Genomic DNA, 27978 nt, shown 5'->3' on the forward strand with positions numbered 1-27978 from the left:
ACTGACTTGGACTGCACCAACTGTGCTCTTTAAGGTGACCCAGTTTAAAACGGATAATGAAGGCAGAATGGTACTTATACAAGGGCTCCTAGAAAATGTAGACACTTACCTAGTCAATACATATGCTCGCAACCATAGCATGGCGGCTTTCTTTCAGACGCTATACCCTAGACTCGGTCCATATAGAAAAGGCAACATCATGATGGGAGGGGACTTTAAATGTTTCTGACCTATGGACAGGTCAGACACAACATTTCTGAAGTCCTCCCCACCAGCCAGGTCCCTGCAAATGCTTCTGACATCATTTGATCAGGTAGATATTTGGAGAACGCTTCACCCACACTCCAGACATTATTCACACACCTCTACACCGCATGCTGTCCACACCAGGCTTGATTACTTCTTTGTGGGTAATGATCTGACTAACAATCTAACAACAGCAGAATATAAGAGTACTGTCTTATCAGACCACACCCCCCTGTTATTGAAGTGGTAATGTGTACCCTCTATGCCCCCAATCTCAACATGGAAACTTAGGAGCAAAGCCCTACAAGACACCCCTTTCCGAGATCATATTAAAAGCATTATTACAGAATTTTTCTTACAAAACACTGGCACTGTCTCCAGCGCAGGTACTCTTTGGGAAGCTTTAAAAGTAGTTATCAGAAGCACTGCAATAGCCAAGTCAAGGAGCTTTCAAGCCACGATTTGTAGGGAACTTACCTCCACGGAAGAGGCACTGCAAAAATAAACAGAATCACACACGGACCAACGAAACGATGAGGCAAATGTAACAGCTCTACCTCAACAATGCTTGAGTTGCTGAGAAAAGTTGGGCATGTACTGCTACTCCAAATACATAGAGAGACAACATGCGGAAGGGACCAAATGAGGCCGATTGCTAGCCTCGCTATATAAAAGAGTAGAACAACATGTACCCATCTATTCAATACACACACATGAGGGCACCACATGCAATACCCAAGAGGGGATTAACACCGTTTTTTAGGAATTCTACCGTACTTTATATCAGGAAAATCCCACAACCACGCACGTAAATATAGAAGTGTTAAGTGAGATAAATCTCCCTAGGCTCGATGAAGCAGCAATCGACGACTTAGACGCCCCGATCACGGCAGAAGAATTAATGAGCACGACAAGTTCACTGCCTACCGGAAAAACCCTGGGCTCGGATGGCCTGCCTAACGAGTTTTATAAGGAATTTCCTGTGGAACTGGCTCCTTCTGAATACTTTGACCGACGTGCACAACTCCGGCCTCCTCCCACTTAGCTTAAGGGAATCCATAGTTTACCTCTTCTTAAACCCAACAAACCGCCACTGGAGTGCAGTTCGTACAGACCCTTGTCCATGCTTAACAATTCCCTTGTCTCCCCTGCAGTAATTGCAACTTTGTGATCAAAGGTGACACAATTAACCATCCACGCACAGGTGAAAGAATCCAAATCAACTGCTACACCACATGAGACACACCCAACATAATTTACACCATCAAATGCCCGTGTGGCATATACTACTTCGGCCAATCCAAGGGCCAAGGTAAATAGCGATGGAATGAGCACAGGTTGTGCATCGGGACCAACAACACTAACTCGGCAGAAGCACATCATTAGAATTAAAAAAAGCATTTCATCAGCCAAATATGGTTCCAAATAGTGGATGTGTTCACAAAATGCAACACACATGAAAACCTTAACAAATGTGTGGACCATAAGAAAACTTACTGGATAAACCGTATTGATTCTCTCACCCCAGGTGCAATCAATGAAGCAACCAATTATATTTGTTACCTGTGACCTCTACAGGCACTAACTTGCACAATTGAAGGCACACGATTTTCTCAAAACATAGGCATAGGTGACAATGAAGTAGAACCCACACAAGTAACTTTCATGCAACCTATTATAGAAACGTATAGCATCACCACTTTAGCCTAGCGTCACATGGGGCTGTTTTAAAATATTGCGTCAGCTATTGCATTAACTATCTGCATGATTTGCACCTACTGCATTTTCATTGTCTAAGTATCAACATACTGTGTGCATTGATACCACAATGAAGGCTCATCAAGTAAGCGACATACCAACCTTCCTTGACCAATCACCCCTATAGATCATTCCTTTACCATACACTGTTGGTATGCTAACTATCTGCAATATCTGAAGCTACTTTATGCATCATTTGCACCTTTTGTACGTTTACGTTTTATGCGCAGTGATACTATCACGTTGATTTAATCAAGCAAGACACATATCTCTATCTCAGACAGATCACCCGTATATATTAATCCTTTATAGCATGTTGTTGGTTCACAATATACCTTTATAGATTATATCCTTATAATACATTGCCGGCGATCTTAAAAAATGGGCATTAGCCGAAACAGCAGCTTGGAGGCGTGCAATAAACTTAAACCTCTCTGACACTAGTGAGGACATAATAGCATGAAATACACTGACACAGACATTGTTCGTACCAGTGGCAGTAGAAACTGAGACAACAAACACACCCCCGTAGACACCACATGCAGCTCAACCCTAGGAAAGCACCACATACATAGACTAAGTAATAATATCACAGGCAACACAGGGGGAGAAGGTGTTCGGGAGGAGGGAGGGAGGGCTAGTTGTGGGATCAGTTTACATAGACTGAGATCTTCATTATATCAGTACTGAAACTGTTCATGAATATGTGCATGATTATACATTGCACTGTTATTGTATGTGTACAAATTGCAATAAAACCTGTGTTAAAAAAAAGAAAAGCCTGTAAGTGGACACGCAAAACTGCCAGGCATGTCAGCGAAGCAGTCATAAAAATGTGTTACCTTATCTTGTCCTTAATGTGCTTGGTGTGATCCACTGTGAAGCGTATGTGCACAAATGACACTATCGTAGTCCTCCGATTAAGAAGTAGGAACTCCTTTGTTTCCCGCCCCATCAAAGGGTTCTATGTGATTTCATTGACAGACTTTTCATCGCAGGGTTTTTGCAGCAGATTGTTTTTCAAAAAAAAAACATGGATTTATTTTATTTTGTTGGGGGGGGTTACCACCCCAAATCCCCCATCCGTTTAATTATTTTAATATTCCCCTAGACACACACCAAATTTATTTAATTTTTAACCCCAAAAAGAAATCGATATATTTTTTTTTTTTAAATCGCGGCAAAAAAAACCCCGATGAAAAGCCCGTCGATGAAATGACGGTATACCCATCAAAGTTGGCTTTTCTATCCTATTCTTGATAATAATAATGGGACTGCTGCTCAACATATTGCAAATCTATTATTTATAGCAAGCCCCTTTTCATCATTTTGCACCATCATCATTAGCAGGTACTCATTGTTTCTTAAGAGCTGCTTCTAGGTGCACATTTCTGAGTAAATAATCTGCATCTCGGTGCACATCGTGTGGGGACAGCCCTGCAGGTTTTCACATTTTAACGCGGACACTCAAAAGTCCTCCTTCAGGTTACTGACATTCATAGACTTACTGAACATCAGCCTCATCATTAAGATCCCCTTTTTGCTTCTCCATCCAGCTGTCGAGATACTAGGCACATTGGTCTGGCCCATCAACGTTCTCCCACTCAATCGTATTATTCCGTAGCAATGTCTCATCCAAGACGTCATCAGGTACTGGCAAAGGTTCTGGTGCTAAAGAACAGAAACATACTGGATGCTGATATCATGGGCTCTCTCAGGTGGAAGGAAAGCAACTAAAATACAGTATCACACCCTTTCGATGCCAATAAAAATAAGACACTCGCAATGGGAAGGGCTGTAATGGGCTGCAAAGGGCAAAACACAACAGACAGTACAATAGCATACATTAGCACCCTGGGCAGGGGAGCCAGCCAATCAGATGGCTAGGAAGGCAGGCTTGAAATGCTGGTAGAAGCCTGCATTCCAAGCCGCCTGACGGCCGGCTTTCCCCACCACCATGTTCCCCCCACCCTGCGTCCCCGTTTTCTTTATTATCCCCTGGCACTCCCCCACTTACCTTATTTCGGCTTTGTCGGCCCTCGCCGCCGCCGTCACACCTTCCTCTCGGCTTCCCACGGCAGCCATGGAAAGGGAAGAGGGGCTCGTCGGACATGTTGGTAAAGGATTTTCCTTCCTACAACGGGACGTGCACGGCGTCCCATTGTAGGAAGGAAAATCTTTTTTTTCTTAGCACCCCGGGTGGCCGCTTTGGTAACCCATGGTGCTAATGGCCTTATGTACCTGTTCCCCGGGCAACACCGGGGGATAACGGCCCTGGGCCCACGTTAAATGGGGCCACGGGCCGGTACCCCCGGTGTTGCCCGTGGAACAGGTACATAACGCTACAGTATCAAACTCTTTCAATGCCAATAGAAAATGAATGAGATGCTCATAATTGGAAGGGATATAATGAGCTGTACAGGGAAGAACACAACAGACAGTACTATACCTCTATATAGTATCTAATGCTTTAAATAGCAATAAACTTGCAATATGCAATGCCTTACAATAGGGGGAAGAGAAAGAAAAGAGATACTGAGGAGAAGTCACGAGATCTCGGAGCTCGGCCTTGCAAGATCACGGGGCCAACTAGATCGCAAGAGAACGTTGGTGGAGCACCAGGGAAGCAGTCCGCTCCAGCGCTGCTCCTGATAAGGAGACTTCTAAATAACAGATGGCAAAGGCTATGGAGCCTGGCTTCCAGATAAGTTCAATGCCATAGGAGGCCTTTGCATCGAAAGCCTTATCATCAGCGGAAAAAAATTACTCCACCGTAGAAAAAGAAATATTGGCATGTGCTTGGGCCATCGACTACTTCAGATCTTATGTTTGGGGCACGAAATTTAGACTGGTCACCGACCACAAACCCCTCATTCACATGTTGAGCCCAGGCGGCACCAAGGCTGCCACCCGGGGGCTGGCCAGGATCACTGCAAAGCTTCAAGAGTACACTTATGAGATAGCCCACATTGCCGGTTGGAAAAATGCACAAGCGAACTGCATGTCCAGACTCCTGAACCAAAACACCCCTGGGACCGCATTCCTGGAAGATTAATGTGTCGTAGCCTCAATAAGTGACTTGCGGAACGGCGAGTACATGGACCTGAGCGAGCGCCACTGGCAGGAGGAGTACGAGCTGGACAATGCCCTATGGCGCGTAACAGCCTGGGTCCGCGAAGGGTGGCCTGATGAAAGAGCAATCCCTGAGGGCCTACGTCCCTACTGGAAAGTGACTGACAAAATCACCACAATGAACAGTCTAATTCTGAGAGGTGACCAAGTGATCCCGCCCGGCAGAATTTGCAAAGTGATACTGTGCAGAGCACAATCAGGCCATCTGAGCTGCAACATGACCAGACGCAGGTTACGCAACGCCTATTGGTTGCCCGGCATGGATCAGGACATATGGCAAATGGTTGAAAGATGCCACGAATGCACGAACAGCGGCAAGCGCCTGTCTGTGAGACAAGCCCCCATCCTGCCCACCGAAGTCCCCAAAGGGGTATGGCGAGAATTAGGGCTGGACTTCATCGGGCCCCTGGACAGCATGTCCCCAGAACACAAATATGGGATAGTCACAGTTGATTACTTCTCTAAGTGGGTCCAAGTTGACTTCACCGCAGACTTCACCACGAACACAGTAATCGAAGCGCTCACCGCCATATTTCAGCGCAAAGGCCTCCCCGAGGACATTGTGACGGACAATGGAGTCCAGTTGGGCTCTCGAGAAATGGAGAAATTTCTGAAACTCAACAATGTTCGACAGCGGAGAGCAAGCCTCTACCATCCACAGGCCAATGGGCTTGTTGAGCGGGCGAACCGCTTTATCAAAGGGGCGCTGCAACTGGGGCATGCCTCAGGCCTAGACCCGTACAAAACGGTCAAGGAAGCCGTTGCAGACCACCGCCTCACTCCCAACGCCATCACAGGCATTTCACTGTTCCATCTGCTAAGGGGGAGAAGGGCAGCATCCACACTGGTGCCCCCCTGGCTCCACCAAGTGAGGGCTGACAAAGATGTGGACATGAAAGGCGTAGTTTTTGGTATGCAACGAAACAAAGAAGCCATGAAGGCTCAAGGGGACACACGCCGAGCCACTCGCCACACAGTGGTCAACAAAGGCGATTTGGTGAAGATACGCCTTCCCCAAAAAGACACTACGACCGGCTCCAGTCGGTCCCGGCTCTAAGTAGTCCCATAGAAGTTATTGTGAAAGGGTCAAACCACATCTGCACCAGCGACGGAAGGAAATGGAATCTAGAAAGGGTGGCCATGTACCGCAGAAAGGAATCCGTCGAACAGCCACTGTGGGAAACCAGAGAAGATCAAGACCAACAAGAGCCGCCCGACAACCTTCGCCAGTCAGAAAGAGATGCTTCGGAGTCACCCTACCGCAACGAGTTCTCAAGCACCGACTCCTCAAGCCCCCCCAGGGAGTCACAGCGAAAGGCAAGATAAGGAGAACCTGATCCACCCGCATCTCCACAAGAGTGCTCTCACAACCCTGCTGTGCTCCTAGATCAAGGCAGACCACAGAGAGAGAAAAGAAAACCCACCAAATTTGCAGACTTTGTCATGGAATGACCATCCATCCTTTTCCCATCAAAGGAGCTGTGTGGAGACGTCGCAAGATCTCAGGAGCACGGTATCGCGAGATCTCGGGGCCAATGAGATCGCGAGGACCCGCACTCCGAAGAGAACGTTGGCGGAGCGCCAGGGAAGAGGTCCGCTCCAGCGCTGCTCCTGATAAGGAGACTTCTAAATAACAGATCACAAAGGCTATGGAGCCTGGCTTCCAGGAGCGTAAGTCCAATGCCATAGGAGGCCTCATGGGTGCCCTGGAAGCCTACAGCGTGCCATCCACGTGCACACCCTGCCTCCAGTGAAGTATCTAGGAGGCCCCTGACTGCAACTGTGAGTACTGCTCCTGCCCCATACATGGACAACAAATATCCACCTTTTATATTCCTTCAATAAATACAGTTAGAACGTCTCCAGGCGTCCTGTTGTCCTTCTAGGCCACCACAGACACACCATAGCTGACATGGAGTGCAGCTGCCAGTGACAGTGAAGAAGACCTTGTTCTTCAACAGAGGTGGGCAGATTTTCTAGGTCTCTGGAGTCACATTCTCCTTCCCCTTCTGAGGTCTCTTCCGTTTCATGGCAGGCTTGCATGTTAGTATCTTGCTGAAGGTGCTTGTTTGCAGGGTTGGTCTGTTGCCTGTTGTAGAACATGTTGGGCTCCATTTAGAGATTGTTGCTGTTGGATCAGGTCTTGACAAATACTGTGTTCAGAATTGAACAAGCAGTAATGGTGCACTTGGCAATCTCTCCCTCGGTGTGCACTGGTCTATAATGCAAATGCCTTATGTTTTTCTTTTTGGCGTGTCACTATGCAATGAGAGGGGCTCAGCTCGATCCATGTACCCATGATAGCTCTGATAGGCTGAAAAGGGTAGGCATCGGCATGCAGCACTCAGTAAGGTGTGAAAAGGAAGACTGCTTCAGCTGGACATCGATTTTTAAGAAGCTGGTGTTTTTTTGGGGGTGAGGGGCTGGATTCCTCATAATGAAGATGCCAATAATACGGGTAGTATATCTCATGGAAGCACAACATCGCAGAACAACACAGGTTCGAATCCCGGGTCTGCGCTTAGAAACCTCTTCAGGTATTAAGCCCGCTACAACAAAAACAATGATAATAATAATTATATGTCCCATGCATACTACATCTTTTATGGAAAAGGAAATGTAGCTGTTAGAGTCTTCACTGCGACTAGAGCACTGCTCCAAGACACAGGATGCCATCCACTTTCCCTCCTTAGTGTCCTGTACCTAGCATAACTTTCCATAAGCACGTGAGGTAACCCCCTGTAGGTTTGCGTTGTTCCTAGTGTTGTGGTGTTTTTTTTTTTATTCATTTACTGTACATACAGTGGTTATCTACTGCGCAATGCTTATAATTAACATATGAAACATGGGCCGAACACAATACACGCCCTGTACTGTAAAAAGAAAAGTCCATGATGCTCAGAAGTGTCGATAGTATAGGGTGGCAAAATAACATTAGTGGTAGGGCTCGAAACCTGGTCCCGATTGATTGAGGGGTTAATCCAGGTGATGACAATGTCCTGAGGATCAAACCCTAGTCTTCACTTTTTTAAGGGTGAACCAGGCAGCCTTACATCCAACAATGTTGCAGAGAAGGGCCAGGCGCCTAAACCCCTATGTGCTTGAAAGGATGTCGATATCATGCTCTTGTTTGTGGCTGGGGGCAGGGCATGCAGGTGCTTCGACCACTATTGAATGACAGGGAGCCACCTAGTGGTCACATGATGAACTGCATCTCTGAAGGCGCGTCAGGTTTTTATTCGAGATTCATTGCGGCCAAAATAGTGAGAAATTATGCGAGGATGACAGCCAATTGGGGTAATAAAATAGAGTGATATGTGCAAATGCCACTCTTAATTACATTATAATTTTATAACAAACTTGGGGAAATATGATGTATATATTGGGGCACTTTTCATTCTTCTTTTAGAGAAGCATGTTTGTGGAAAATCTGATGAACGTTTCAGAGGGATCCTGAAGCATGTTTTGGAGGCATGCTTGTAAAAATATATGAAATTCTTAAACACAAAGAATTGATGTGATACATATTTCACAGTATGATGTATCTTTTAGGAAAAGCTGTAACATTTCTGATAAGTCCAAATACATATTATGAGAAAGGCTGATGCAGATTGCAGGGCAGTTCGGCAGCATTGTTTTGGGGTATGATCAACACTTCTGAGCTGTAAATGTGGTGCAAACTTTCAGAGATCAACTTGAATGCCCCTCCTTACAGGTACAGGCCCGCCGAGTGAATCTCTTAAAGCCACTGACAGTGTCTCCCTATCTATATGATGAAGATCTAATATGGAAACACTGCCTTGAGAACTACACTATACGGGAAGGGCTGGCCCTAGCTGGCTTTATTAAATCTTTGCATCTATAGGCTGGAAAAAATCTATCCGTAGATTTGGGTCCGGTTATACTTTGCAACCCCATATCCTTCTCTGTATTTATCTTTTTTTGAGTTCCTGGGGAATTGTGGATGTTTGACTTTTGATTTTGGGAAATTACTTCTTTTTGTTGTACTACCGGACCAATCTTATTGCTAATTTCATGATTAATTTATGCTTCCTGTATCTTTTATTTGGGGTGGTATTTATTTTATCTGTGATGTGAAATATTTGCTATTGATCTTCCTTTGTATGCTTTGTTGATTTTGACATTGATGTATACAATTAAAAAAAATAGAGATCAACAGATGCATATTGTAAGGCCCTCCTAATTTCCCAGGTTAATTGATTCAACACTTACCTTTACTGCATCCTAAGTTGTACTGATGAATGGCTTTGCCCAGCTTTATATCTTGAAGACATTTTCTAGACCCATACAAATTCTCCACCATCCATTAGCTCTTGCCCACAGATTCAGTTTTCGGCTACGGTATGACATAGGTTTGGGCAATATTCAAACCATAATCAATCACCCAATGTTGCATGGAGACATGTGTCAGCACTAAACATCGGCATCCTCTTTTAAAAAGAAAAGGTTCTGTGTGCCAGTTTGACATGCTCGTGAGATGACTGAGCCTGATTGGGGTCCCTTTCAAGCTTGTTCATTGCATTACTACAAATCCTGGGTCAATGGGGATGCTTCAATTATTCATTAATTTTTTCACTAGGGTGTGCCTTGCCTCTCTCTCGTGTGCACCTTTCAGATAAATTAGTCCTACATTGATTATGGACTACAAACATTATTAAAGCATATCATTTGAGACATGTGGCATTGCACTGTTAGCAGATCACTTTATAAAATGATATCAGTGCTAGTTTTTGCAGGAAGCAGCCAAGTCTATACTCTTGCCAATAAAACCAATACATAAAAACTGACAACATATTATTGTATTTTAATCAAAACTTTATGAATTTCATTTCTACTTTTCAGAATAGCTGCAAAAGGCCAATATACCCTGATAGTGAAGAGGAGTCTCTAATCACTACAATCAGAAATGAACTGAAGTTGGATAATTTTAGTGTGCAGAAATGTGACAATTTTCAAAGGGAGCTGAAAAACTTGGATCCGACCATGTCTGGCTCCCTCCGTCAGTCTCAGATCAGCGTTTTGCTCCTGAAGCTCGAGCTCCCCCTGAGTTTACCAACCATCCAGAAACTCTTCAGGATGTCTGCCAAACCAAAAGACGCAGAACTGGTAGAGTAATATGAACGTCTTTTTGGAAATAACGAAAACCCAGTGTGCTGTTATTGTTTCTAATTATTGTTTCACTTTCTTTAAAGAAATACCTCGAAGCAACTGAAAAGTCAATTGTTGGGTGCCAAAAGGGCGACATGAGAATCAAACCACTGGGATAACGAGGACTCGTGTGATTAAGTTCAATATTTTGTGACATGACAGTATAATATATGCTGTGATCCCTTGTAGGTAAATTATGAAAAGCTGCTTCAAATTCTGAAGGGGGCCTTGCCAAATAGCATGAAAAGTGTTGAAGAACCTACCCAAGAGACTTCAACGAAAAAGCAAGATTTGGACAATCAAATGAAAAGGTACTTCCAATATTTACATGTTTATGCCCAAGATGCCCGATTATCATGTTGTGTAGAAGGGTAATAAAGCCCTGTGCCAGAGGTTCAGTCTGAGGGCTAATCAGGCTCTCCCCCTCACATGGAACATCCATGTGATCGCAGTTTGTTTTCTGAGACACCAGCCTGCAGCTTAGTTTACCACAGATCCTTGACTGCGAAGTGACCAACTCCCATTAGTTACAGTCATTGCAGAAAGATGGTATGGTTCTTCATGTCAAATGTGATATGATATGATATGATAGTTTATGTATATAGCGCCTATACACAATGTGTTTCAAAGCGCTGTCAGAGATTCCAAGCAGAATTAGCATGGGCATCTTCTCCTAGGACTCTGATTCTTCCCCTTACCTTCATTTTGACTAGCAGTGCCCTGGCAGTGTTTTAATTTACCACTGCAGATTAGACATTACTACCAAATTATGTGTTTTTACTTATTTGGGCCTTCAGTACTGTGGCTAATTAAACGTACACATCATTAATCCTGTAAAAATGGTAAGAAGCCTTAAACAAAAATCCTCACTTTTACCCAAGACTGCCCATTTGCAGATACCAGAATTTCCAAAATACTGAATACTGAATATCTCCTTCGACTCTGCCTACAGGTTATTGAGAACTAACGTGCACTTAAAGATTTCTGAGAGCGCTCAACCAGGCTTTCCAAGTAAAACATCAAGAATGGACTTCCATGCCCATAACTGCAAGAATACTGTGACGAGGAAGATGAGCCGAGGGATGCAGAAAAGAACAAGAACACAAGCTGTGCTCAAGCTGTTGTATGCGCATACCTATATCCAGGAAATTAAAACAACAGCAACAGCCAACTGGTGAGCGCTGCTGGAGAGAGAAAGCTACTTCTCTAGGTGAGAACCGGGAGACAGTGGGACTATAAGGAGTTCTGTGGAGCCGTCTGGCTCAGAGAGGAAGAAGAACAAAGCCAACGCACGAGCGAGGACTCACTGTGAGAATGCCAAAAGCCAACGCACGGCTCCTGGGCGTTTGTAGTTGTGGAGCAGCAGTGTTTGCCTTACCGGAGCCTGCCACGAAGCAGTAGGGCCCAGCAGGAACCACAGGACGCAGAAAAGCAGAGGAACTAAAGCAGCAAGATTGGGAGAAACGCCACTGGTTTACCGCCAGAGGAACAAAGCACTCCAGCAATAGATATTGCCAATAAAAAGCAGACATGCCAAGGGTGAATAATTGTAAAGAAATCAAATAAAATAACTGAAAGAAAAGGAACGTGTGAACATTTCATTTAAAGGGAAAACAACCAAAACATAAGAAACTTTCAGGAATGTCAGTGTATGCAATACACATTTAAGAAAAGCCCTGGCAGGATAGTGTACCAGGCAGATAAATGATTAGATAAAACAGACCCAAGAAGATATTACGTTTGAAAGTGGGTGCAGAGCCCACAGGAAGAAAGGCCCTGGCAGGTGAAATATACCAGGTAGTTGCAATTTTTTTTAAGAAATTTCCTGTAATGAGAGTATACCAGGCAGTTGTAGGTGTGCTAAAGAAAGCACTGGCGCAAGAGTATACCAGACAAGTGCAAGTGTGTTCACATCAGTAAGCCCTGGTAGGAAAATACACCAGGCAAGATAAAAATGAACGGCACATAAGAAATACAATGCCTAGAGGAGTCCTTGTATAATAATTGTTCTTTTATAACGCACTTAATACCGGAGACCCGTTTCTTTACCAGGAGAATGTCTCCCTTCTTCTGGTATTTGAGAGTTCTGTTTCACATCGCTCAGCTTGATGTTTCTTACTCCCCCTTCTCGTGGAATGAGCAAAGTCCCAAATCCTTCTCGGACCTCAGTGGACTTTTCTCTGCCACTGCGTGGAGGATGATTTCCGCAGAGGCTTATTATACTTATGTCGAAGTCCTAGACCCTTCTCTGATGGTCAGTGGGCTTATTGTTGCTACTGCAATGAGTAAGTTCTCCTCTGATGCTTAGTTCAGTTGTATTAGGATCCGAGATCCTTCTCTGGAGGCCAGAGAGCTTGCTGCTGCCACTGCGATGACAACATTATCCTCGGATGCTCAATGTAATTGTGTTGGGGTCCCAGACCATTCTCTGGTGGTCAGGGGGTTGTTGCCACCACTGCGATGAGGAAATTCTCCTCGGGTGCTCGATACACTTGTGTTGGGGTCTCAGACCTTCTCTGTTGTCCAGTGGGCTTGTTACTGGCACTGCAACAAGGAGGTTTTCCTCGGATGCTCGGTCCGCCCATCCAAATAGTTTGCTTACTACTACTGGGCCCACAGAGAGCCACTCAAGCCTGCTCTTCTTCCACCTCAGTGTCACCTCTGGGTCTCTCGTACCTCTTGTTACCTTTGTTGGTCTTCGGTATGCCACAAGGACTTCCTAGGACTGGGGTATGCCTCTCCGGCTCTTCGGGCTCCTCTGTGCTTCTGCAGCACCACGGCGGCTCCACACTACTTGACTGCTCGGCTCTCTCTTCCTGCTTTGTGTTCAGGTTTGCTCCATGAGGACCCACAGAGAACTCCTTCAGCACTTGGCTGTGGTCCTCCGCTCTTCTTCCGCGGTCAGCCAACAGGATTTGAAACTACCACTCTGGATGGTTTCCCACTCCCACTACTTCTCATCTTCACTAGTACTTTCCTCCTTTACACTCCTTCTCTCACCCTCCCTCTACTACTATCTTCCCACCTGCTACTTCTCTCCTCCTCCTACTTCATTCCTTCCCCTGCTTTTGCCTGCCTCCTCTGCCGCTACTCTTCTTCCTGTCAGCTACTCCTACTTCCTCCTCCTGCTACACTCTCCTGCCCCCTATTACTACTCTCCTCTTCCCATTACTACTCTCCTCTTCCCACTTTCTGCAACACACCCTTCTTTCACTCTCACAGTCACTTCACAAACACTCCATACAATAACTAGACTTCGTCACTCACTTCACATATATGCTCTCTCACAAAGCAGTACCCTTGTACTGACTAAACCAACACTTCCCCTTTCTGCACAATAGCCTCCACACTGCATTGCATTCTCCTTCTTCCTGCTGGTCTCTTGGTCCTCCTTTTTCTCCTCTGATCTCGCCTGAACAACCCACACTTCCTGTTTCCAGGCCTGGGCTTAAACCCAGCCCTACCTTCAGGATTGAACAGTCCTTCCTGACCAACTTGTTCTTGTCTTCCCGAGCTGGTCATGTATGTGCAACAGATATGCATAAAAATGGGCTAAGCCCCACCCTCATTCTCTGTGAGAGACTGCCACAGAGTATCAATGGCGGCTGAGGAGTCCAAGTGTTCCAGCTTGTTTAAGGGGGCCTGATGTTTTGCACCCCCGAGATAGGTCCATTTGGTCTGTGGTTGATGCCCCTTTTGTTAATTCCCTGGTGGTCTAGGGGCTGGAGCGCTGATAGCGATATATGCCTGCTGTCACTGGGGTGTTCTGTGCAGTGTGGCTTGCTGATGCACAATGACTGCTTGGCTGGTGTTTTCTCTCGCACTCCTTCTGCCGGTTGGGGGTGCCGGTGCGGTAGCACTCTGGAGGGTTGCTGTAGCTTGCGTGGGTACAGGTCTTGCACCGACTCACTGATACGAATGGTGCTGGAGGGCTTTCTGCTTTCTTTTGGTGCAGCTTTGCAACCTAACTGGCTCTGATAGAAAGAGAAAGTGCTGAGGCATGGCATGAGACTAAGATGCACTGCACCACATTACTCTGGCATAAGGGAAAAGGGTGAGGATTGGGTTCCTCCCATTTGCCTTTTCCCTTAGATCCAGAACTGACTTTGGATTGCTTTGTGGCAGGTTTCCCCTCTTAATAAGGTCAAGCTACTGACCATGTTACAATTTATAAAGAGTGATACGCATGCATGGCTAGAACGTACATATGCCAAAAGGACTGAAACATTCATTCAGATAAACATTCATTCAGATAACGGTTAAACTTTGTTTCAGCCCATGGGTATCTAAATCCACCCACAGAGATGGTCATGCCTTTGGCATAATCTACTCATTTAATGTCCCCCTTAATAATTCTAGACACATTTCCCTCTGCAGAAATATCTCCAACTCCTGAATGAATGGGATAGTCAAACCGCAGTTGTGAGCTACTAGAAAACCGATCACAATTAAAATCAACATATGACCTTAGAAACTACTGATGAGACAAGCCATTGAAAAAACTTCTGATTTTGGTAATCCCATCCTCGCAGATACCCTGCCCTGGGGCACTTCTAGTCTGTCTAGAGAAAGCATAATAGGAGCCATCATAATTGTTGTCCCAACCAAATCCAAAGCCACTACATCCTTTACCAGGTTGCCAGTCAAAGGATCGAACCTAAAGGGTCGACAGGTCAAAGGATTGACACCAAAGGGTCGACAGGTGAAAGCATCGAATTTTTTTTTTCACATATTTCTTTTTTTGGGGGGGGGTTTCCCCCCCAAACCTGTTTTTTTTTGCTAAAAACCACTTTTTTTCCCTAAACGAAAACCTAAAAAAAAATATATAATTTAAAAAAAAGAATTCGATCCTTTGACCTGTCGACCCTTTGGTGTCGATCCTTTGACCTGTCGACCCTTTAGATTCGATCCTTTGACTAGACACCCCTTTACCATTCAAGCCAGTAGGTAGCTTGATGAAGAACTATATGTAATTAAAACCTATGTTCAGACCATATGCCCCAGGACAAAAACATCAGAAATTGAGATGTTAAATTCTTAAGAGGACATAGCTGCACCATCAAAATGAAAAAGAAGATTCTTCAACAGAACCGCATCACAACAGCCCAAAATAAAATCACCAAAGTGTCCAAAATGTATGGTGAGGTAATCAGCCCTCTTTAAACTAACACCAATCCACTACCCTCTGAAGGGCTAGAAACTAAAGTCAGGTTATAGAAAATACAAAACAACATCAAACTTTGAAGTAGAACTAACCTTATCAGCCGCATACTGCTACCCTCAAAAACAGAATTTTTTTAACTTAACCAGGAATATTAAAACTTCGCCAGAATAGTGCCAACCATGATGAAAAAATCCATGCATAAATTGGCACATCCAATCACATTCATTGTAGGGCTTTATTAAAAAGCAGAAAATTCACAACAAATTCAACATTCCCTTTATGGAAAAAATGGTCAGCCTCCCGATTGATTACATACAGCGAGACAACCATGTACTTCACAAGGACTAATCAGGATACTGTCTGCGGCCGAGTAGAGAAACCTGTATCCTCTTCATGAGTGAGAAAATGCTGGAATCATTTGATAAGAACATACCAGCAGCTTTTATGCTAGCCACTTGCAGCATACGCAAAGACTAACAGCAAGGGCTGAAACGGTGTTGCACTTAGATGGGCTGTTTACTCCATTGTAATTGGTGGTTTCACTTCACCAACTAAACCGTGCAGTGACTCAAAAATCCATTCTTCATACCTGGCTGGTGCTTTTCAACACACATATCAGACTTTACACTTGCCTAATAAAATCTTTCATGACCACATTTCAAATATACACCAACGATTCCAACATCCTTCTGAAGATCCCTCTGAAAAATGAGGAAAATCACCCCACCACCATTTATTTACAAAAACTGTAAGATTAAAACATGTAGAATACAGACACAAATTAAATATGCGCTTGCAATATCTGCTCCTACGACCCTACCCTTCTGATCACCAACCACCTGGAGAATGCTGCCTAACCGTATCCAAAGACGAGAAATGTAGATATTTTACTCAATAGTGACCTGTCGTACGATCTTCCAGTCAATCAAGTTTTTTCTAACTACACATGAGTCAGATAATACATTTGATATAAGAGAAACTGCTTCGGGTGAAGATCCCCTGGCTGGATGAGGGAAAACAATCTAATTCTGTGTTTGACGGGGCTCACACATGGAAATAAGAGCTCCTATAACTCCTATAAAAGAACTCTTGTCAAAGTCTTGTCTGATGTTTTGGGAGTTAACAATATTGTTTCCAAGTGTTTGTGTACTTTCTGATTGTATGTATTGCAAGGGCTGTAATTGTCATTTTTGTTTTTCAAACTTATTTTTAGCTCTTGTATTTTAAATTGCTGTGAGGCTCTGACTTGCAAAGGGATAGATGTCCACGGGGATGTAAGGTCCTTCATATGTCAGCTTCATGATACCTGGCATATCCTTTATGACCTGGCAGAGCCTGCAGCTGGCCTGAATAATACAAAATCGTTTCCTGCAGCAATTTGAGACCATATTGGCCTAAGTATAGACTTGACTAGAGAAGAGCTAGAACAGAGACTTGTTCAGACACCTCCTTTGAATTTTAGCATATCAAAGCAAGCGCAAGAAAAGGTATACGCTTACGCCCAGCAAAGTCCTCCTATAAAGTCGCTTTCAGTATAACCAAACCTGATTTGAGTTGTGCCAACTAAGGTGCAAAGACTGTTTTAAGGCGCAAAAGCCAGGGTGAGGAGAATGGCCTGTCTATTCTTTCTAATACTTTAGTGAAACTGTTAAGCCAGAATGTGGCTGGTGTTCACAGTAAATTGGGTGATCCAGATTTCCTAAATTGGCAAAAAAAACAGAAATACTATGCCTGCAAGAGCTCTGGCTAACAGATAATTCTCAACTCATCAATCTGTTTCCTGAGTATTGGATAATTACCTGTGTGGCTACTCAGGATGGGATTGGTAGGCCACAAAAGGGCCTGGCGACATTAGTGCATTGGGCTCTTAACTGGAACCCAGTCCACATTTCCTGCTTTTCTGATCAATCACTAGTAATCCTCACTCCCCCAGCAGTTAGGTTGATGGTAAGCTTTTTATTGGCAATATCTATCTCCATCATAAGAAGGGCATTGCACATATTTTATCATCTAATCATTATTATTACGGGGACCCAAAGAATGTGATCCTGAAAGGCTTTTTCTTGAAGAGGCCTGAGTCATTCCAAAACGAAATCAACATATGCCTATTGGGGACATGCTTGAGACCTTACTTGACTCTTTTTTGCATCATACCTCCGTTGTAGCAGTAAACGGGAGGCAGTGTGGCAACAATCCACCAAAATGTACCTAAAGTTCAGGCGCCAGAGCTTCCCTGATTAATTATTGTCTGTTAGTCTTTCCAGAAGGTGGCAGATTTTGAGGTCCATGAACACCCAGAAAGCAACCATAATCCATTAATTCTTCTCTGGAACCCGGATCTGATAAATTCCCATCTAATTTCCTCTAATAATTCTGAAGATTTATCTGTGGTTTCCTACTTGATGAAGCTGTCAAAGGACAAATTATCAATTGCCCCGGCGGTGTTAGACTGAAAAGCTGAACCTTTTTTGCCCAAGCTCTCTGAGAGGACTCGGGGTCTCTTATAAAGGCATATGAGGAATTGACTGCCTCTAATGCCAAAGTAGGTGCATGTTCCCATATTTATTCTCCTGGTCGCCGGACAAGAATGTGTAATGATGCCTCTTGGCTCGATGGTGAATGTCACAGAGACAAAATGAATCTGTGGTATGCCACTAAGAATACAATTAACAGCTGGCTACTTGACCACTTATAAGCACGATTATAAAAAACTCCTGAAAAAAAATATTAATTATCGACCTGCAGTGGGAGCTGCTGGAAGAGGCAATCAAGGATAAGAATATCAAAGGCTTTTGGAACCTTGTTGCTTGTTGTTTTCTTGATGGTGCCCAAGGCATCTTTGTCCCAATATTGCCATCTGAGTGGGTGCCATACTATAGCGCTATTCTGTTTAATGCTGGAGGGCCTCTGTGTTTCTTAGCTTTGGTGCTGGGGCCACAGGGTTTGCAATCTTTTCAATTCAAGAGGTCCTGTGTGCCATCAATGTTTCCGAGACGGGTAAGGCCCCGGGCCCGGATGGCGTTAGGCCAGAAATCTGTAAGTGGTTCCCAGGGAGGTGGGCCCCAGTGTTGCTGAAAGTGTTCAATGATATTGCCTCTTTCTTGACTCTCTGGTCTTTTCGGTATAAGAGCCTCATTAAACCGATCATTAAGAAGGGGTCACGTAGGGTGGCGCTGTTGCGCGCACACGTGATGGCAGCCTAGCTATAGAGCTCTGCTCCGGCTGAAATCCTTTTCTAAAATATATCCTGCTTCGGGGTCACCCAGCCAAGACACTCAGTCTGATTTATGTGTGGGAAGTGTTGAAGGTAATTCAACCGAAAAACCGGACTGCTCCGATGCTTCTGGGCTGAGATATTCGCACTGCATGATTCGTACGGAGGAGTGAAGTGATGGGAGCCAACAGCGGGCGTCGTGAAGAAATCACTTTACCCCGCGCTGGGAGCAGCGCCGCTGGGCCACACAGTGGGAGGAGCCTACACTGCTAATATCCGGCAATCGGATGCGAGATCTCCTCTTCCCCTCGTACTATGAACTTTTTTGGGCAAACACTCCTGCTGCTGCCCGGGACTAGGATTGTTTGAGGCAGGCTTCGTGGTACCCCCGGGGGTACGGCGGGGATCCGGCCATCACTGGCGAGTGCCGTCAAACTACCGTTCAGTGTAGGTGTTGTGGAGTCGGGCCAGCGCAAGTGGCATCGAACAGCACAGAGCCGGGTAAGCTGTCGTGGACAGCCAGATCACATTACCCCAGATTGGACTACATCGATCGATCCTCTTGGCCTCCCTGGCTGACCGGACTGATAACGGCGACACTGACCGTTGAAAGAGAACGGTCCCCGGCTGCTGGTACTTGCCCCTGCCGTGCGGGGCCCTCCCGCTACTAAGCTGGCCCAATCCTGAGTCTGGGGAAACCAGACGGGCCCCTGTGACTGCAGAGGATGGCGGGCGCGGGTTTGCTTGACGCGGGACCTTTCCGGTTTGATTGCCCCGAGCTGCAGCAGAGTTGCCCCAGTCGCGGGTGTGGGACATGTCTGCCAGATCCTGTTAGCTGTGTGTAGGACTGCAGCTAGCAACTCCCGGTGCTTGTGCCTTGGACAGACCCACTGACCACGCGCTGGTCTTCTCGATGCCGACACTATACAAGTACTTTGAGGCCACGCTGTTTTGCCCCACAGCTGCTGCCATAGGCATTGATCCGATACCACCAGCCTTGACCCTCTGACAAGATCCTACGCCAGAGCGGCGATCTCGCCCCTGTTTGATCCCAAATGTGTCACCCCCATCAAGTCGTGAGTGGGTTGCTGTGGGGAATACGTGCCCTAGGGGCTTAATGTCTGAATAGGACAGTGCAAAACTACTTTGAAGCGCTACTATGTACACCACTGTGCTGAAAGTGTGCTCTCAATATTGGAACGCTCCTTGCTCCACCACACAAGGCTACCTTCTTTAATGCATTGGGTGCTGGGCAACACCAACACTGTAACCCCTCGGCGATGACAAAGGGTGCCAATGCCAGGAAGAAGAAAATAGGACCAATGGACTCATTCACAAACAGCCAAGTCCTTGCCACTATGACGCCAACACCTGGTGACCCTCTGGCAACATCTGCCGACATCTCCAGAGATGACCACCTCCTTGCCACCATGCAGAGCGGGTTTCTATCAGTCAATGCAAAACTGGATGATAATGTCTCCACCATTGGATCACTTAAGGCTCGCCTGGACAAGGAGAGTGCACGGTTGACAGAAGTTGAGGCCAGGATAAGCACTAATGAAGACTCAATTGGTCAAAACACTGAGACATTAACCTGCTAAAGGGGGAGATGGCCAAAATGCGTGGCAAGTGTGATGACCTAGAATCCAGGTCCAGGCAGGAGAAATAATATCCGCAAAGTGGGCGTGGCAGCCTCCTCTTGCAAGGGCTATATGGAACTGCAAGATGAGGCGCTTTTAAAATCCCTTTTCGGTGCTGCATCTTTCTCGGGCCACTGCCTTGTGGAGAGAGCCCACCGTACACTGGCCCCTGTGCCTAAACCTGGAGCCCCTCCCCACACTATTATTGCCAAACTACTTAACTACAGGGACAGAGACGCAGTTCTCCGACGGGCGAGACGAATGGGGATCTTTCACCACGACAGGGACAATATTCACATCTATCCAGACTTCGCCGCATGAATACAGGCCCAGAGAAGGTAATCAGATCAAGTCTAAAGGCATCTGAGACGGCAAAACGTTCTGTATGCGCTGATCTTCCCGGTGAAGCTGTGAATACAGCATGGTGGTCGAGCACACTTTTTTTGAACACCCTGCAGCGGCTATGGGTTATATCGAGGCTTCAATCCCGCTGCCGCCATGTGAACGTGGACCGGATCAGAACAGGCCTCCACAGCCTGATGTGGACAGGAGAGACCCAACTGACTGATCGATGTTGAGTACAATATCCTTTTCTTTTGGAATGTAGAATTTTGTGTCTGGGTAGCGTTGAACTGAAACTATTATGATTTGCCGGCCGGGATGCGTCCAGCTGTGACAGTTATGGGCCGCAACATACGCACCTCCGGAGAGTTCCGCAAGTTCCAAAAGGGATGTCATCATCGTGTTGGGGTTGACGGTGTGGGTTCGGGTGCGGGGGGTTGCGATGTGTTATCCCCGGCACTAGGCTGGGATCAGTTGGGGTTGTTAAATGTTTGAAAACAGAGTGGCATCTCATTTCAGACGGTGTCCAGCCTATTAATGTATATCAAACACATGAGAACTGCTGCTGTCACGGATGGAATGGAATACACATGCGAGCAGCGAGTTGACAGTAAAGCTGCTCTCCTGGAATGTGCATGGGCTAAATAATCTGGCTAAGGCCAGGAAGATGGCTGCATATGTAACAAGGCACAACTCACAGATATTGATGCTCCAGGAGACGCATGCACTTAAAAATGCAAATGTTTGTTTTCACGTGCGCCGGGGCCCACTCCGATATTATACGGAATATTCAGCACAGTCCAGGGGGGTTCTCACCTTAGTTCATCTATCACAGGGGTTCCGATACTTAGACAGCAAAATAGACGTTCTGGGTAGATTCATATTGGTGTGGGGGAAGATAACATGTCATTCAGTGGTATTGGTTAAAACATATGGACCGAATGTGGACGATCCAGAGTTTTACCAGACGATTCCCCACTTGACGATGGTGAATTTCATAAATTAGCTGACAGAGAGGTCCAAAATATGGCAACTCCAGCCTGAGCCCGCAGACATGGCGAGAGCAACAATGCAGGTAGATTTGGCTAACATTCTTAAAGCTGAAAGCTATCATAACCCCATTGCTAGTATCCAGATGGTACAGGGAGAGGTGATGAATCGGGAGGCATACATAAATGCCACATTCACCCAATTTTACAAGACACTATACTCCAACCGCGATGAAAGATCTTCCGATGAAACGGCAGATTATCTATGGGGGCTTGAGCTCCCGGTCTTTTCCCCCGATGCTCAATTCACACTAGACTTGCCCATTACGCTAGAAGAGATAACTAATGCCAATAAGGCCTTAACATCTGGAAGGGCTCCCGGCTCGGATGGCCTAGAAGCTGAACTGTACAAGGCATTTCACGAGAAACTGGCCCCTATTCTATTGAATGTGTGGGAGGAGGCTATGGACAGGATTCTATGCGTGAAGATATAATAACCGTGCTCCTTACACCCCGACGCCCTGCACATGACATGTACTCATACAGGCCTCTCTCCCTGATTAACACGGATGCCAAAATCTTTACCAAAATTCTTGCCACCTGGTTCCTCCCGCATATGCCCACCCTGGTACACCCTGACCAGACGGGATTCATTCCTATGCGATCTACAGCCCTTAATCTCCGTAGGCTGTTCTGTGTGATGGTGCAGATCAACCCAAATGCGAATGCAGCGATCGCTGCTCTGGACGCCGAAAAGGCTTTTGATTCTGTATCTTGGTCCTATCTGTTCTCAGTACTTGAGTGCTTCGGCTTGGGGGAGTACTTCATCAAATGTGTCCGATTACTCTATGCCGAGCCGGGTGCGAGAGTACTCACTAATTACCCTTTAACGTCTCTTTTCTCCCTAGGCAGGGCTACCAGACATGTTATCCTTTCGCCACCATATTGTTTGCCCTCATGATTGAACCCATGGCAGAGTTCGCTGGAAGAAACATGCACCAAGAGGCATTAGGATGACGGGCACTCCACAGACAATAATCCTATATGCGGACGACGCTTTGCTTTATGTTCAAGATCCCGAGGTTAACCTGGAATCTATTATGGCCGACATTCAGAAGTTTGCAAGATACTCCGGGTAAAAGATCAATATTTCCAAATCTGAATTGTTCCCACTCACCCCTGCCACAAATAATGTATCCAACATTAGCTGATTTAAATGGTCAGCAGTGCGGTCTGCTACCTGGGTATAGTCGTGTCCATTGACAGACATACATTATATGCGGACAATCTTGAAGAGTTTTTGCAGACACTAACTACCAAACTTCATTTGTGCTCCAAGCTCTCGATCTCTTTATATGGCCGAGTGGGTCTTCTTAAAATGGTTGTCCTCACCAAACTATTGTACTATTTTGGTAACATTTCCATTTGGCCGGGCAAAGCATTCTTTGCAAAGCTTCAATCATTAGCTACTTCGTTTGTATCTGGCAGGGGGTCTGCGAGGAAGAAATGGGTCAAACTGGTGTAGCCATACTCGAGCGGTGGTATTGCAGCACCGGACTTTGAATTATATTACTTGGTAGCTCAGGCCCAGTTTGCCAAACACTGGCTCGACCCCGACGACACAGCCACAAACATCCCCATTGAGAAATACGCAGCTTCCCCTACCGATCTTCAGTATGTCATTTTCAGTCCCAACCATAGGGACCCCTGTCAGTTCGACCCCGTAAGCATTACTGCGCATGCATGGTACAAGATTTATAAAAGAATCGGGGTGGCTTTTCCCTACGACCCGGAGGTTCCACTTTGGCACTTTCCTGGTATCTCCCCTACTTTTGACAAAGCTTTGAAAATGACATGGGACCCAGCCAAGCAACTGAAAATGCAAGATATGTTACCTGGGGGTACCTATGTAAGTCTGGGTGATTTTGTGAATACGGTGGGGGGTGGACAACTTAAACAACTCCAATACTACCGTATGAGGGCTGTGTTTGCTACGAAATGGCCTACGTTTCTTATGGAGCCCACTACCCATGAAGGTACGCGCGCCATGACGGCGACCAACTGGGGAGTCTCTAACCTATATGCCCTAGTGCAATCGCACTCAAACTCATCAAATACTATAAAAACAACTTGGGAAACGGACTTGGGTGTACAAGTGAGCGACGAACAATGGCTTAGATACTGCCAACTTACCAAATCTGTGTCCTTGAACTCTGGTTTACGTCTGATACAATTTAAGATTCTTAGCCAACTCCACTATACCCCTGCTAAAATGGCTAAGTTTGTGGTGGGTTGTACGGGGAAGTGTTTGAAATGTGATGCGCCGAGTGCGGGCACCTTCCATATGTATTGGGTATGTCCTTTCATAACTACGTTCTGTGGCGCAGTCACGGACATCCTTGAAAAGGTTACGTCAATCCCTGCATCACTATCCCCCTTGAAATACCTGTTTGGGGATATCGGCAAGGTGGCTGAGACCACCCAATGCCTATTTAATGTAACTTGTGTTGTTGCAAAACATTGCATATTGAAGTGCTGGAAGGCCATAAACTCACCCCGTATAGAAGACTTTCTTCGTGACCTCACAATAGTTAATGAATGTGAAGAACAATATGTACTAACTGTATCAGTGGCTTGCTGCCCAAAGGACATTTGGGCTCCTTTCAGAAGTAACCTGTGTAACAAAATGGCTGATAGCGACTTTTCCCCCTCATCTACGCCATGATCCACTGCATCCTATGTAACATACATGCTGAGATTGTTGTGTTGTAGTGATTGTGATATTGTGATATACCTGTGACGTGTTTGCGCTTATATGACTTTCAATAAAATAAAGTAAAAAAAGAAGGGTTTGTGTGCAGATCCTCATTGTTACCGCCCCATATCTTTTCTGGACAATGCCTCCAAGATCTTCGCCAGTTATCTGGCTATCAGGCTTGAGTTGTGGGCAGTGGAAAACAATATATTACCCCCTTATCAAGTGGGCATTAGAGAAGACTTTGCAACAATTTATCATGTATTCGTACTCTCAACTATTAAAGACAAATATGTGAGCATAAGAGGTGGTGTAGTATATGCAGGCTTTTTGGATTTAGCGAAGGCCTTTGACTGGATTGATCCCTCTTGTGGAGCAAACTCCAAAAGCTGGGTGTGCTGACTTCAGTTTTGCAGATAAGCATCTGTTTTTTTCTAATACTAGGGCTTCTGTTATCGGTCATTCCAGAAGTGGGGCTACCAAGGAATGTGCTACTAATAAAGGTGTTCACCAGTGCTGTCCATTGGCCCCTCTGCTTTTTATTATTTTTCTTTTTGATTTTCTGTCCGGCTCGCTGCAGGCAGGGCTGACTCTGCCTTTTCTAACATAGATTTGTATCCCACCCTTCTCTATGCCGACAATACCATTTTACTTGATCTGACACCAAAGGGTTTAGGACATAGCCTTAGATATGCAGCTGGCTTTTTTAAAGCCAATGGTCTAAGCCTGAATCTAAAGAAAACAAAAATAGTGACTTTTGGCACCAATAAAAGGAAATGTACCAGGTCCATAAACAATACTAATATTAATGTAGCTGGCTTGTATTGCTACCAAGGGATGTTGTTTTCAAGTAATTGTACATGGTCTGGCACTTAGAGTCGCTTGAAAATTGGATACGCTCAGGCCTGGGTGGCTTGATGCGATTCTAAATATGGTGGTTATCACCACGATAAATTCATTCAGACTTTTGAGGCCAAGGTATACTCGTCTGTTTTGAATAGCAGCAAAATTTGGGGCAGCATGAATTGCTCGGTCCTGGACTACATTTTGCACATTTGAGGAAGCTGCTGGGTTTAGGCCCAAGTGCCCAAGACCTAGCACTAAGCCTTGAAGTTCGGGTCTCAAGTATTGGGGTATGGGCCAAATTTAGATTTTTAGAATATTTTTGGGAAATTACATTTAAGCCCCTCAGAAAATCAGAATATTAGGAACATAATGGAAGAATTAGCGATAAATGCCTCTAATTACATTCATCCTTGGCATAAGAAATTCTCCATGTTAAGCAGAAAGAAGGGCATAGACATCAAACAACTCGGCGGGTGGGGGTGTAAGATTACTAAGCGACAGTTGAAAATGAAAGCAAGAAAGCTAGAATTCGTCCAAGCCATGAACAGTATGATAAATGTATGCTCACGGAGGCATTTAATGGTGCCAAGTGGCACCGGCACCCACTATGAAAATGTCTCTGTGAGTGTTATCAGATTACGAACTCAAAGACACATTCTGGCTATGGTATGAATACATGTTTTACCATCAAGGGGTCGGATGTCATGGCAATTTAAGACCAAGTATTGTACCTGTGGTAGCAGTGCTATCGAGGATATGCCTCATGTTGTGCTTATTTGCACACATGCATTCGATTTATATATAATATTCTGTTTCAGAGGCAATGGTATTTGTATTGTCCTGTGTTGATGTACATTTTGTAACTGATCTATGTGAGTACATTATTGCCTCCTTCAAACGTTTCTAAAGGAATTTTTTAATCTAGCCCTATTAGTAAGATTGTATATAGGCACCCTTACTTTATTTTAAGTAATATAGTTTTAATATTACCTTGTTTTGTTCTATTTTAATTATGGTAATGTTTGTATTGAAAACCTTTGTTTGTAAATGGCTTAAACAGAAATAAAGTATTACTACTCCCAGACAATTGTGCCATCTCTTCAAATTCTCTAAAGATTTAAGGTGATCCAGGCAATAGTAACACCACTGGGATACTGATTGATTTGATCTTTATTTGGCTCAAAGCTGTAAAGAAACATAAATAAACAGATAATATAGACATCATAAATAGATACAACATACAAATAGAACATATTAATAAAGATTTAAAAACAATTGCCATCATTAAAAACACATAGTAATAATAATAAAGAGTGAGAATAAGTCCCAGCCCTGAAAGGCAATCTATATTAAGCCCCTTCACTTAAAATCAAAGTTTACGCTATTCAAAAAGCGCTTACAGGTACAATCCCCCTGACAACATGGCGCCCACTAAAACTTTGGTCTCACCAGCGAAGCGCGGTGGAAGTATTTGGCAACGTTCCCAACAACCAGCGGATCTTGTGAGTTAGCCAAGCAAGAGATTGCATCCGAAGCTGTAATTACTCCCGCTGCTCTCAGGATTGGCTTTAAATACATAGACCACAGTGCTTTTCATTTATCATGACACATGAAAAAATGATACTGTTTCTGTGGCAGAAGCACATAATGGACATGTACCTGATCCTTCCCTCTTCCGGGATTTCATAAAATAAAGCCACTCTTAAGGTCCCCAAAAGAAAATCAAGATACAGGGCACGTGCATATGGGGGTTCCAAATAATCCAGGTATGTTCCATACCCAAAATCATCTTTGCGACTCGGATAGACAAGCCCCAATTTCAATTGCTGACAGTTCACTATCATAGTTCTTCTGCTATACACTGTTATTTCTTTCTTAACCCTACAAAATGCAGCTTTCTTAATCGACTTAGGATCTGACCATACCTCTTTTTCACTAAGGTCCAACAGAGAACTCCTCACATGTCTGCCCCACATTAAGTCCTTGCCCCCATCCAGGTTTAACAAATGGACCAGAGCATTACGATATTGGCACAGGGATGGCATAGACCATAACATCACCCAGTATAGCACAGGTTTCATTTGGAGTTCGATATTAATTGGACACAATCCAAACTCCATGTGCATAGTGGCATTTGGTGTCCCCTGGTTGGACATGGTAGGTTTTTTCAAAAACTTCTGTTCAGTTTTATCTATCTCAGGAACCTTTACATAACCCCATATTTCAGCGCCATAGGAAGCTGACATAACGGCCTGCTTCTTATACACATGTATTGCTGGGGCAATTGTTCTTCTACCATGCCTAATAAAAAATGACCTGACTGCCCCCACTGTATTTTTCCAGGTCTGCACAAGCCTTCGTAACCTGTTAGGACCAAGATCCATTTTTGTTGAACCTGACTCCCAAATAGTCATATAAAATGACCTGCTGAAGGACATGACCATCTACTTTAGCCATTAGTCTTGTGGGATATTTTGATCCACTCAGCTTTGCTATGCTACATCATGTTGCTGCATTGGTGCAAGAAACAGCACAAAATAGCTGCGCTGACTCCTGTGTGCGCCACGATAACAACCAGACAATGGCTGCACCGCCCTGCCAACACACATTTCAGGTGGGGTGAAACAGAGTACTCACTGCAGGTATGTGCCAGTGTGTTCTGCAAAATTTAACATATAGTGGAGTGAAAGAGGCAGCATTATTGTGCTGAAAACCCAAAATGC

At 45.0% G+C, this 27978-nt stretch overlaps 1 protein-coding gene across 1 annotated transcript in view; it reads left to right on the top strand.

Moving 5' to 3' along the window:
- C1QH1orf87 (chromosome 1q C1orf87 homolog) overlaps positions 1 to 27978 on the top strand; it is a 333284-nt gene that overhangs the window by 169827 nt on the left and 135479 nt on the right. Inside the window, exons 5-6 of the mRNA XM_069642765.1 lie at positions 10000 to 10263; positions 10495 to 10616. Coding sequence (XP_069498866.1) covers positions 10000 to 10263; positions 10495 to 10616 — 386 coding nt within the window. The remainder of the gene's footprint in view (positions 1 to 9999; positions 10264 to 10494; positions 10617 to 27978) is intronic.

Source organism: Ambystoma mexicanum, chromosome 1q (assembly GCF_040938575.1).
Source record: "Ambystoma mexicanum isolate Mex_15411 chromosome 1q, UKY_AmexF1_1, whole genome shotgun sequence".
Lineage (NCBI taxonomy): Eukaryota > Metazoa > Chordata > Amphibia > Caudata > Ambystomatidae > Ambystoma > Ambystoma mexicanum.